General features: G+C 43.2%; 1 protein-coding gene across 1 annotated transcript; it reads right to left on the bottom strand.

Moving 5' to 3' along the window:
* Window positions 1-6,632: 6,632 nt before the first annotated feature.
* On the bottom strand, window positions 6,633-8,131 carry LOC147639039 (BURP domain-containing protein 16-like). Its single transcript, XM_086782645.1, has 2 exons — window positions 7,979-8,131; window positions 6,633-7,899 (listed from the first exon to the last, which is right to left on the bottom strand). Exons 1-2 carry the CDS (start codon window positions 8,033-8,035, stop codon window positions 6,838-6,840), a joined length of 1,119 nt encoding a protein of 372 aa, XP_086638771.1. The 5' UTR covers window positions 8,036-8,131; the 3' UTR covers window positions 6,633-6,837.
* Between the last annotated feature and the right edge of the window lie 5,128 nt (window positions 8,132-13,259).

The raw sequence follows: 13,259 nt of genomic DNA, 5'->3' as shown, positions 1-13,259 counted from the left end.
CTTTCTTGGAATTGAAGTGATCAAAGACCATGCAGTTACATGATGGTAAGTGCAACGCCAAAATGCATTGGATATATTGGCAAAATATGGGATGACAGGGTGTAAGCCAATGACACCTTTGGAGCAGAATGTGAAGTTGCGGGCTGATTTTGGTGGAGTTGGATGATCCATCTATGTATAGAAAGATGGTTGGAAGTCTCATTTACATGACTATCACATGCTGGAATCTCAGTTATGTTTTGGGGCTAGTAATCCAATTTATGCAGAGCCCCAAAAAACCTCATTTGGATGTAGTGAGACACATTATGCGATATGGAAAGACCGCTGCACATTATGGTCTTCTTTATGAGCATGGTAAAGGCTTGGATATACATGGCTAAACAGATGCAGATTGGGCAGGTAGCTCGTATGACAGGAGGTCTACTAGTGGTTATGCCTTTACACTTGGAAGTGCCATGGTGAGTTGGAGTAGCAAGAAGCAACCTACTATCGCTTTATCTAGTACAGAGGCTGAATACATGGGTGCAGCCATTGCTACATGTGAAGGAGTATGGTTAAAGGGTGTCTTGGCTGATTTGGGTGAGTCTATTGATAGCAAGGTTGTCATTCATTGTGACAACATGAGCAGCATATTGTTGGCCAAGAATCCAGTTTTTTCATGCGTGGACCAAACACATAGAGGTCCATTATCACTTTGTCAGAGAGACAGTGTTGGATGGTACAGTGGATCTATAGTATGTGAAGACTTAAGAGCAGGTGGCTGACATCTTTACAAAGCCACTTAGCAGGGAGAAGTTTGAGTACTTCCGTACTATGTTGGGAGTACGTGGGATGAGCTTGAGGGGGAGTGTTGAGAGCTTTGATAGCCCAAGCTCATCTACATCTTCATCTATGGCAGTACATCATGAGCTTGAGAGGGACTGTTGAGATTCAAGCTCGATGTCAGTGTGTGCCAGCTGCACTATGTGCTCGCATGTTAGGTAGCAGCATGTGTGAGACATAAATGACCGCGTCTAGCTGGTCATAGTGTGTGGACATTAGCTAGGGTTAGTAGAGTGTGGACACAACATATAGTGTGAGTTATGTATTATGGATTATGGCTTTATGCATTGTGTGAGAAGGGAGATGGCTTCCCTCTATGGTTAGGGTTTGTAATATACATTAGGGTTTGCTCCTGTGTGTGTGTCTCCTCTCCCTCTACTTGTTTTTCATGACTCCCAAACCAGAAGGAGCACGATCACAAGATACTATTAGCCCTGCAATGAGCAAATATGTCCCGTGGCATGGTTTCCCTGAGTTCTTAGTAAGCTACGAAAGTTACTGTGATTTCTTTGCAGGCGATGGAAAGAGGGAAACGTAGCTTCAAAGTGTTAAATGCATATACAATAATTAAAGAGTCTTTTTACTTGAATGTGGGTGGGTTCTTCATTTTATTCGTAAGTCATAGGATGCACATTGAAATGAAAATACCTCACACAAAGGCCAGGTTCAGACGAGCCCGGTGGCACACTCACGCTCTCTGCAGTGTGCCGCCACCCGTCTTGTCACACATGATGGCGGTACTTCACAAATTTAAAATGGCGATAACAATTGTCAGCCAATAATCAATAGCCGAGCGGTTTGGGGAGGCGCTGCATGCCGCCAGATCTGAGCTCAACGTGCACTCTCCGCATCTGGCGTTGAAAAGTAACCCGGTAGATTTTTGTTCCGAGGGGGGGGCTCGCCCAACTCTCTATTGGTCTGGAGAAAAAACCTTTTTGCTTTGGCCAATCCCTACACGCCACAATAGACGCACGCACCTGCTCTCCAATCTGCCACGCACCGCTCTGTCTCAACCCAGCCAAAGCACTAATGAAATTTTTTTTCACAATAATCTTCCCAGTAGTAGCAGATTGGGTGATGCTTGTCATTGCATTTTTCTTTGTGACTTTAAAAAGCAGATCTTTAGTGCACAATAATCTTCCCAGTAGCAGATTGGGTGAGGCTTGTCATTGCATTTCTCTTTATGACTTTAAAGGAGATCTTTATCCATAAAGATTTTTAATGCCTTGTGCACTACTTTGAGCTGATATTGTAATTTTCATTGCTTGCAGAGATCTCACGATTGGTGTAGGAGACTTTGTTTTGCAAAAAAAACACACGCGCGTACACACGCACATGCACACGCACACATAGTTAGAGATGAAGTGTGTCTACAAATGCCAAATGCAAGATTCTTTGTTAGTTTTAGATCCCCATGGCAAACATGCCTTCAGCCTTGAAAACTTTTTTGCAGAGACACTGAGCCTCAAGCATAAGTAGGATAGCCCATCATGTGAACCAATTATGTAAAGCCCACAAACCTACACTCATGTGAGAAGGACATGTAAACTAGACCCGATAGAAGCTAGGCTTTACAAGACCACTCCAATGTACTGGGTTTCTGAAATTTTTTGAATAAAAATACTCATAATGTAAATCTACATATACTACATAGATTTACACCTATTGTTTGTGGAAAACTGTAAGGCAATGGACTAAAAATACCCCCTATTTTAAACTCACGTAGTACCTTACACATCCGACCAAGTGCACCCCTCGGGAACCAGGGTTGAAAAATGATGTTAACCAGTGTGGTTAACATACCCCCATCCCTAATTCGATCCATCCTTGGAGCTGGCAAGGGATCTAGTGATACTAGATCAAGTAGGTAAGAATGAAGTCTTGCCACATGATGTGGGATGTGGGGGGGCTCGATGGAAGACTTTGTAGCTTGTCCAAAAGGCGGTCTCCATCATGTCCTCAAATGTTTGTAGGCACCAGGAAGGCATCCATTGGATCTGCCCGTAGAAGCCAAATTGCTTCTTTAGAGTGGGAGCTTTTTTGAGGTCGAAGACGAGGCCTTGGTGGCTGCTCTCATGTGGCAATGGTGCTAGTCCGGGAACACTTCCAAGAGAGTGATGATGAGGTGAAAAAACTGGATGGTGGCCACCACTACGGGATCAGGCACCTGCTCATATCTATCAATGAAGGTGTGTATACGCATGAGCATGGTGTTCTCAGTGCAAGGGTTTTGGGTAGTTGGAGGAGCGAACCATGGGAAGTTGTAGCAAAGCTTAGGGTTATCTTCTTGCTTCTGATGGAAAAAGTCATAGACCCAGGTGGCGGATGGGCAGATAGGCTAGATTAATGCATAGCTGCCGTGGCACCTTAATCTCATAAAGATCTGCAAGTGTCTTCCAAACTTTATGTGCAGCATTTGCTGTACGCAGATGAGAAGGAAGGGCCAATGCCATGCTGGCTGCTCACCCATGAGCTCGAACGTGTTTGGGCGAGCAGTCGTGGGGGGCCTGTGTTAACCTCTTGGGTGGCGAGAGGGGTGCTCGCGCTTCCACTTGCTATGCTTGGAGGTAGAGCCGTAGGACATGGATGTCCATGCGGTCAAGGTTACCCTATCGATGGGAGCCTCTTAGAGCTATTGAGACTAAGCCATATGTTTATTGCCTACTCAAACTCCATGCGATCTAATGGATTGTGCCAGTTGATCCACATCGTCCTCCTCTGGCACTGGGGGTAAGGGATTTCACCTTCCTCCAAGGGTGTGGGGGAAGGGAGGTCGGGGGTGGTTGTTATGATGGTGAAGGGGATGCTAATGAAGAGGCTAGCATGGCGAGGTCATGAAAAAGAGGGGGAGGCCTTGTCGATGTCGAGGGAATGTCTTTGAGGGATAGGGGAAGGCCTAAGTGGAGATTTAGGGTGGGGAGTGAAGGAGGTGTTGGTGATGGAGTGGGGAGGTGAGGGGGTGTAGAGGATTATGAGGGCGATAGAGAAAGTGTGGTGGTGCCGGGTGGGGTTGGGTGCTTGTGATGGGGTTAGATGGGTTGGGAGGAGGAGCTGGATATGGGGGAGACGAGGGTGGGGTTGTCCGATGAGGGGGGTTTCTAGGTGCACCTTCTCTGCGATCATCATGGTCATTGTCTTGTCGTCGTCGGAGGTGCTATTGTCGGGGCTTTTGGAGTGGAAGAATGTGCGGGCATTGGTGGCTTCTTGGGGGGTGAAATCCATGGGTAAGGTCATGTGGGAGTCATTGAACTACGTGATCCCTGTAGCCGGGATGATCTCAAGCTAAAGATGGCATTGTTGGGGTAAAGGATGAGGAAGCCCTCGACTATATAGGGTGGAAGCTCGTACCAGTAGTAGAGGGATTTGTATGCAACATATATAATGTCCCAGCCGGTGCGGTGGAGGTAGCAATGGGCATCAACGGTGTGGGGGGGAGAAGTATGGATAAGGGTAGAGCCCGTCTGGGACCGTGAGGTCAATGGGGTTGTTTTGCTTTGTGGGTTGCCCTAATCAAAGGATATGGACCGACTTCATGAGATTAGCTTGGAGGGGGTGGGCAGGGAAATTAAAAAAAGATTGTGGGGTGGGTGAAGGAAATTTGGCCTTGAAAGTAAAAGGTGGCCAGGAGGGAGATGGAGGCGAGGGGGAGCTTGGTGAGAATATATAAAAATGTAAGCTTGGGAGATGGATTCATTGAGGAAGGTATCGTGTTGGAGAACATTTAGGCAAATGGTGCGAAAGTGGAGATCGAGGAGTTGGGAAGGGTTTTAGGGAGGGATGGTGAGGGTGGGGAGTTCGGTGGTAGTGTCCATTAGTGTGTCAACCTTTTCTTCGAGCGCATTGGGGACAAGACCAGATGGGGTGGGTGGGGGTTGGGTGGCCCGAGCCTCTGCGGCTTCGATCTAGGAGGCTTTGTGTGTGGCAGAGGAATTCCTCGGCAACTTCCCTGTATTACTAGAAGGTGAGTGTGGTGGTATTGTGGCTCTCTTCATCTTGAACTGCTCTCTGTCAGAGGTCTTGGGATTCATCTTGGGTAAGAGCGAGGGATATTATGTCCTCTACAAGTGGACTATAAAATGACCTTGGTAATGCGAGCCAAGAATTCAACCTCCAACTACACTAACACCTTGAGTCATCTCCAAATGACTTCCATCTATGTCCATCATCGCACTATAGCTCTGTCAACTCTGTTTTGGTGGGCCATCATCCATCACTTCACCAACTTCTATTGTCAACTAGTAGGGGATGGTTTAATTTGCATTTTCGATATTATAAAGTTCTTATAATAATACCTCACCTGACTTCACAGCTCTTAAATCTTGGTATTTCTTCTACATGAAAGTAAGTAGCCCATGGTGGCTCATCACCTTCATGTTTTTTGGGCACACTTCATGGCTTCCTTCATTTGTGAGCTCTCGACTTCATGCATCTCATGTGTGTGCACACGTACTAAGAATATGTGAGAGTACTTAACACAAAATACAATGATTTGTATGAAAGTTTTGTTAAAAAAGCACCTCAACATGAATATGCAAAAAAATGACATGTAATATAATAAGAAGTACAAGTGTGCATGAATTTGGGTAAGGAAAAACATTCCATGTACTATGGAAAAGTGTAAGTAACATTAATAGATGTGAAAATTTTGAGACATTGTATAATTGATGTAATGAATTTAGGTGGTGTTTAAAAAATCCTAACATGACAAAGCGTCAATAGCATTACTATATGCTAAAATTTGTGATAATCCAAGAATTTGATGTCGATCCAATATGGGCCTACAATGGGTAAAAAAATAAAATTAAGAGGAAGAGGGAGACTGTTACATTAGACCAAGTAAGGCTAGATTAGTTGATAGGTTTTTTAGACTAACATTTTCAATTAAGGTTTTTTTAGTAACCCAAGAAACTAAAAGGATGTTGCAACTCTTCACTTGTTCTTCTTCGCTAGCTTCGGCGTACACAACATCATGGGCAAAGAGATTAGTAGGACTCGCCTTCGAAGATAAGGTTCGACGAACAGAGAGTCCATTTGCTTGCCAAGCCATAGCGGTACATAGGTAATTGCAATACATAGGTATTTTTCACAGCTGCTATCTTCTCACTTTCACTCTCACACACACACACGGGCACAATTTTGATGATGCAATCCTTTGTTACAGAACTACAACTTGATGGAAAGCTAGGGCTTGTGAGGAAAAGTTAACGGTTGCTTGAGAGAAACCGGAGAGAGAGAGAGAGAGAGAGAGAGAGAGGACCTGGCTGTTAACTCGGCATGCATGCAGAGATGGACGAAATATAAGATAAGCCGCATTAAAATCAGCAAGGCATCTTTGCAATACAAAGCATCATTTAAAACTTTATAAAAACCTAAGGCTAATATCAAGGGCCCGTGAAAATTTGTCTAAGTCTAGAGATAACATTTTAAAAAAAAAGCTAGGTTATTGGGCCAACGTAGCCATATCAAAGATGATGTCCTACAAATGGGCTATAAAATGACCATGGGGGCAATGGATGTTGATCCAATCATATGTGTGTGCACGTGTACTAGAAATATGTGAGAGCAACACAACATGTAATGATTTGTATGAACCGTTGCGTTTTAAAAACACCTCAGCGTGAGTATGTGAAAAGAAAAAAAAGGACACGTAATATAATAAGTAGTACACGTGTTGCATGAATATAGTTGAGGTATTTTTCGTATAACTTACTAGTATTATAAGAACGATTTCCTGACCTAAGAATCACAGTATTGCTTACATTAGAATAAAAGCTTCATATCTAAGAGAAAAGATCAGTTTTGCAAAAAAACAGATTATATTGTAGCTAGGGCTTACATTATCATAAAACTTCTTGTATATGAAGTTTGTCACATATCTTGTATTTTACAGAGCATAAGGTGAAGTGTACAATAAAATAACTTGTAGATAGGTTGAGGGCACCTTTATTTAGAAACCATAAGGTGATAGAAAACGATAAGTTGAGGGCAATTTGTACAAGGATACGATCATTCAAATTAAGCTGGCCAAATGAGCAAGTTTCCGTCGGCGATCCAGTGGCACACCTCCCCATCTCCTGGCTTCATGTTGAGCACTGCAAAGGAAGGATGCGCAGGATCAAACCCTGCTGTCTCCATGTGGCAGACTGCGACCCCATGAATCTCTTTTTCATTCTGATCAGTCCATGAGGCCCGGTAGGCCTTGGTGTTGGAGATATGGTGGCAATCAAAGACCGAATAGGGGAAATCAAGATCATGGCATGCGATCAGCATTTTAGTGGAGGGCACAAGGAGAGAAACGTGCTGGAATGAAGCGATCTGAGTGAGATTTGAATGAGCGCTGATCTCCGAGGTAGCCACTTGCATGCTGATATGACTACGGCTAGTAGAGGTTGGGAACAATAGCTCAACAGCCCACAATAGCATGTGCTCCACAGAAGTGGCACATTTCTTCTCCTCGTCCATGCGTTTCGTGTTACATTCTGCTAGTGTTGAAGCCATGGCTTTGGCCAAGCTAGAGCTGTCGGAGATCCCCAGCGCATGCGTCAAATATGAGAGTGCATCGATTGTGAAAGGGAGTCGAGAGGCCAACTCTCTAGGCAAGAAAGCTCTCTTCTCAGTAGGGCTCTTGAGGCTGACCACAAGCATTTGTCCTCCTTCAACTATCTCTTTCTCTCTAAAGAAGGCATGTGTAGCTTGCAAGACTCGGATCAGCTCCGGAGGATAATTAGCAGCTGCCAGTTTGTTAGGGCCCTTCCAAGTACTGAGCCACCGAATAAAAACCGTGTTGGATATTCTGGGGTCCCTTGTGGCCAACTTGTGATCAATTTGTGATTTAGATTCAGCCACATTGAGCTGGCTCTGATCTAGATCTTGGCACACTATGCCTGCAGCACGGCAGAATTCTTTGCTGTGTGCATCCAGCAATCCGTTGGTCAAGTAGACTTTGTACTGTGCTACAGACGAGGGGGACAGTGGCGAGAAACGCTCGGCAAGACTAGGAGGGATGGCAACGGTGGGCATTAATGCCTCCCAAAACTCAAGAGTACTGGTACTGGACGTGGACGTAGTGCTCACACCCTACAAACATGCAAGAAATTAATTATTTTCACACGATAATTCCTGAGTCTCACATGATACTCTAATCCAATTATGTTACCAGCATGTAGATTGCCAACAAAATCACGAAAAGCCCGCTGCTTCCGAACGCCGCCATGACGAAATGTTCCTCTATACCACACCTAATGCAGAAATAAAACGACCATGTAAGCCAAGCAAGTAGCCAGCTTATTATGACCTATTGTCAGCGCGCTGGGATATTTATAAGCGCCGCGACACGGAAGGCTCCGGCTTGCGGGTAATGATGCTTGTTCACAAGGAAAGAGAGAGAGAGAGAGAGAGAGAGAGAGAGGGGGGTGAGAGAGACACGGACATACCTTTTTTATTATTGGAGAGGGGTAGCCTTTTTGAGGATGACTCGATTAGAGCGGGGTTGGAACCCGGAAGTAGCTTATTGGAGTGGTATATTTTTTTTTGATATTAGTCTCAAGGGAGTAGGTTGTTGTTGAAGGGGGAGCGGGGTTGGCACCCCGAAGTAGCTTATTGGAGTGGTATATTTTTTTGATATTGGAAGGGAAGTCTCAAGGGAGTATGTTGTTGTTGAAGGGGTAAAAACAGTTACTGCTCTTTTGGGAGGGATGGGTATTGAAGGATATCTTTTTGTTTTGGGGTGGGGTTCAAACCCTGGCCCTCTACTTGAAAGACGAAGGGCTATAGTAACTCACATCAACTCACGCGCCCACCTTCTTCATTATTGAAGGGTTTATGATGAAACCGCACATAGCAATGTGTTTGAGTTCCAACCCCACTCTAATCAAGTCATCCTCAAAAAAGCTACCCCCCTCCAATAATAAAAAAGGTATGTCCCTCTCTCTCTTTCTTTCTCCCCCTATCTCTCTCACCCCTCTGTCTCTGTCTGCCTGTTTGTCTGTCTCTCTCTCTCTCTCAACTACAAAACAAAAAGATATCCTTCAACACCCATCTTTCCCAAAAGAAGAGTAACTGTTTTTTACCTCTTCAACAACAACATACTCCCTTGAGACTTCCTTCCAATATAAAAAAAATATACCACTCCAATAAGCTACTTCCGAATTCCAACCCCACTCTAATCAAGTCATTCTCAAAAAAACTACTCCCCTCCAATAATAAAAAAGGTATATCCCTCTCTCTCTCTCTCTCTCTCTCTCTCTTTTTCTCCCCTGTCTGTCTCACTCCTCTCTCTCTCTCTATCAGTTCTTCTTGGGGAGAAACGATGCTTATTCCCAAGAGAGAAAGACTGAGAGAGAGAGAGAGAGAGAAAGCATACCTACTTTTCTATGGTCAAACTCTTGCTTTCTCTCCCTTTCTAGGTAAAGGGTTTCCTGAATACACCTCAAATGCACATGCTAAATGTGCACTTTACCTCTCAAACACATTGCTATGTGCGGTTTCATCATGCACCCTTCAATAATGAAGAAGGTGGGCGAGTGAGTTGATGTGAGTTACTATAGCCCTTCGTCTTTCAAGTTCGTCTTTCAAGTAGAGGGCCCGGGTTTGAACCCCACCCCAAAACAAAAAGATATCCTTCAATACCCATCCCTCCCAAAAGAACAGTAACTGTTTTTACCCTTTCAACAACAGCATACTCCCTTAAGACTCCCTTCCAATATCAAAAAAATATACCACTCCAATAAGCTACTTCGGGGTGCCAACCCCTCTACCCCTTCAACAACAACCTACTCCCTTGAGACTCCCTTCCAATATCAAAAAAAATATACCACTCCAATAAGCTACTTCCGGGTTCCAACCCCGCTCTAATCAAGTCATCCTCAAAAAGGCTACCCCTCTCCAATAATAAAAAAGGTATGTCCGTGTCTCTCTCACCCCCTCTCTCTCTCTCTCTTACTCTGTGAACAAGCATCATTACCAGTTAATACTCGCAAGCCGGAGCCTGCGGCGCTTATAAATATCCCAGCGCGCTGAGAATAGGTCATAATAAAGTTATACAATCTCTCAAATTTTTACACCTCACCCAAATTCATTACATCAGTTATACAATCTCTCAAATTTTTCACACCTACCAATGTTACTGATCACACTTCAAATTCCATAAGTCAGAATTTTATCCCCTCAACTGTATTCATGCAACACGTGTACTACTTATTATATTACGTGTCCTTTTTTTTTCTTTTCACATACTCACGCTGAGGTGCTTTTTAAAACGAAACGGTTCATACAAATCATTACATGTTGTGTTGCTCTCACATATTTCTAGTACACGTGCACACACATATGATTGGATCAACATCAAGATCTTCCCCCATGGTCATTTTATAGTCCATTTGTATTGCATTGTCCCATGGCCATTTTATAGTCCATTTGTAGGACATCATCTTTGATATCGTTACATTGGCCCAATAACCTAGCTTTAAAAAAAATGTTATCTCTAGACTTAGCCAAATTTTCACGGGCCGTTGATATTAGCCTTAGGTTTTTATAAAGTTTTAAATGATGCTTTGTATTGCAAAGAGGCCTTGCTGATTTTTAATGCGGCCTATCTTATATTTCGCCCGTCTCTGCGTGCATGCCGAGTTAACAGCCAGGTCCTCTCCTCTCTCTCTCTCTCTCTCTCTCTCTCTCTCTCTCTCTCCTGTTCTCGGTTTCTCTCAAGCAACCGTTAAATTTTCCTCACAAGCCCTAGCTTTCCATCAATTTATAGGCCTGTAATAACAGAGGAGTGCTTCATCAAAACTGTGCCCTAGTGTGTGTGTGTGTGTGTGTGAGAGAGAGAGAGAGAGAGAGAGAGAGAGAGAGTGAGTGAGTGAGTGAATATCAAGAGAGGGACATAGATGAGTATGAAGAGAGGTTCGTGGATCTCCAAGAGCTGTAGCTGGACTGGGAAGAAGCTTTGGACCACTAATAGAAGAGCTGAGCTTTTCAATGGAAGGATAAAGGCATCAAAGAGGGAGATCTGGTGCTTAGTTACAATAGCAAATTCAAATAATACTTTTCAAACCAAGTTCCCAATCAAGTGAGAAGGTCCCTTCAAGGTTGTGCATATCTATGGAAATGGTACTTACTCGCTTGCAGGTTTGGATGATCAACTCCATTCAAAAAGAGTTAATGGCTACAGATTAAATCCATATTGGTCTAGAATCATGACAGTCCAAGAAGATTCAAAGACAGTGCATGAAAGCCTATATGATGATGAAGTTGTTTTGCAGAAGACCATGAAGAATATTGTTCGGACCTGGATGTATTTTTTACAGAGAATTGTTTCAAGGTGTCCATAGCATCTGGTTAAGCATAAATTCTCTAACCATGAGGGGTTTGGAAAAAGATGATAGGATTTTTTCATATCCAAAGGGATATGCTCACCACAACATTGGATATGGTTAGCGACCTTAGGAAATATAGGATTCTTGCATGGATATTTGCACATTTGTAACTAGTTGTAATAAGTTGCTGTTAGGACTATTGCATGGTGAATAGCTGACATGATTGGGTAGAGTAGGTAAGGATATGCATGGAGATAGAACATAGTTACGCAAGAGGGAAGGGGTGTAAGAAAGTTTGCATTGAGAGAGAATCGTGAGAGGATTGGTGTGTTGAAGAAGAGATTGTTGAGAGAGCTAGTGTTGGATTGTGAGTTTGCTGAAGCTATTTGTGGGCTTGTTCTAGGTAGAAGGCGATGGGGATTGTAGAGAAGACTTATATTTATCTAGAGAAGGGGATTGCATGAGTGATCGAGGTTTCTGTGTGGAATATTATGTCCTAGAACCTCCCAAAGTGTATCATTGTTGGAACTTGGATCAGATTTGAGGATCGCTCAAACACTTCCTAGTTGTGTTGGACAGTTTAAGCCTACAAGCTCTTATTGTTGCACATTATATAGTTATTGATGATCTTGTTGGAGTTAAGAACATATAACTAGTTTCTTTTGTGGTCATTTGTGTGAGATCTCTCTTGCTCTATTATTGTTTTCATTCATCTGCTCAGCCTCAAGTCTTGGGGTTTGTTGCGTTTTGCATAGTCTTCTTAAAATACATTGAAAATTGAGTTGTGTGGAATTAAAGAGTTATTATGTGGTTTGGGTTCAATTCTCTATTGCGTGGATGGATTTCTATAGAAGATAAGGCTATAAGTGAAGAAGTGCCTCTAGTTAAGTGTGTGCTAGGTCACTTAGCCTAAGTAGGGGTAGATTCTGTGTTAGCGAGACATCAGGATAGTCAGTAGGTTGTGTTAGCGAGACATCGGGATAGTCAGTAGGTTGTGTAAGGATCTTGTTCTAAGCTATTTGGGCTGATAGGAAGTGGTTCTGTGGCTCCACTGACGGATTAAGGTCTGTCTAAGGATATATGTGAGCTATCAGAAGGCTTTCTTATCTTACAGGGTTTTCGTGGCAGCAGTCTGACAATAGTGGTCAGCTGAGAGTTTCTGAGGATAGGTTCTTGTTTTGTTAAAGTGTTTTGAGGCTTTTGTTGTGCTAGATGACTCAAAGGAGTGATAATCTATGTCATCGAGGTTACTTTGGCTAGTTGGGTGAAACAGTCCATTCGGAGGCAACTGTGAGCTTGCAATAAGTTTAGTAGAGACCTCATAAGGTGATATCTTGCAAGGCTTAGAAGTGTCTGAGGGTTTTTGGGTGTAGGAGGACATTTGGGGAAGTTTGGAATTTACTGTAGACCTCGGAGGTAGACGAATTTGTGGCAGAATTTGGAGGCATAACTCTGTAGGAGGAAGATCAAGGAAGGGTTGGAGGAAAGTTGACATGTCATCCAGGAAGGTCTAGAGAGTGTAGCTACAAGGTCTGCATGCTGGAAGGTCATAGAGGATATTGGAGGACCTTTTCTAGACTAAGGTAGGCCATCTGAATTTGAAAGCAGGTAATAGTGAGTATTTGATTTGTCTCTGGCAGTTTAGAGAGTTTCTTGTTAGCTAGTGGCGATCAAATGAGGGCAGTTGTTTGGTTTTAAGGAGTTTCATTACAACAAAATGAGGGTTTAGTAGTAGCAAAAATAACAACGTTTTAATAACTAGAAGGGTAGGTATATGTCGGGCCATTTTCGCTCTGCTAGAAATGTTATTTTTGCTGCAAAATGGGTTCGTTGCTTAGCAGCAAAATAGCAGTGAAATATCGTTGCTGAGCACCAAAAGCTTTGCACATCAAAAAAAGAGCTCGGGTAGACTAGCTAGGGAGTCTGCACAGGACTCCCCTGTCTACCCCCTAGCTCTTTTTTTAAATTAAAATAGAGTCATAGTTTTAGATTTATAACACAAACACAAATATAAGAAACACATACATTGTGAAGAATGAAATTGAGCCTAAAAAATTATTATGTTTTAAAAAGTGTTGGGCCTTTGGCGATATATACATAAAGTTTTTACAATGAAGAGGTATC

The sequence above is a fragment of the Cibotium barometz genome, chromosome 4 (assembly GCF_041138505.1).
Source record: "Cibotium barometz isolate CiBa-2024 chromosome 4, ASM4113850v1, whole genome shotgun sequence".
Lineage (NCBI taxonomy): Eukaryota > Viridiplantae > Streptophyta > Polypodiopsida > Cyatheales > Cibotiaceae > Cibotium > Cibotium barometz.
Note: the sequence above shows the minus strand (reverse complement) of the source record. Positions and strands in the feature narration are given on the sequence as shown.

Excerpts from the sequence above, each read along its gene's own strand:
- LOC147639039 (XM_086782645.1), bottom strand. The coding sequence starts at position 8,035 with ATGGCGGCGTTCGGAAGCAGCGGGCTTTTCGTGATTTTGTTGGCAATC. Across the intron at positions 7,900-7,978 it reads TGTTGGCAATCTACATGCTG|GGTGTGAGCACTACGTCCAC; the intron begins GTAACATAATTG and ends GCATGTTTGTAG.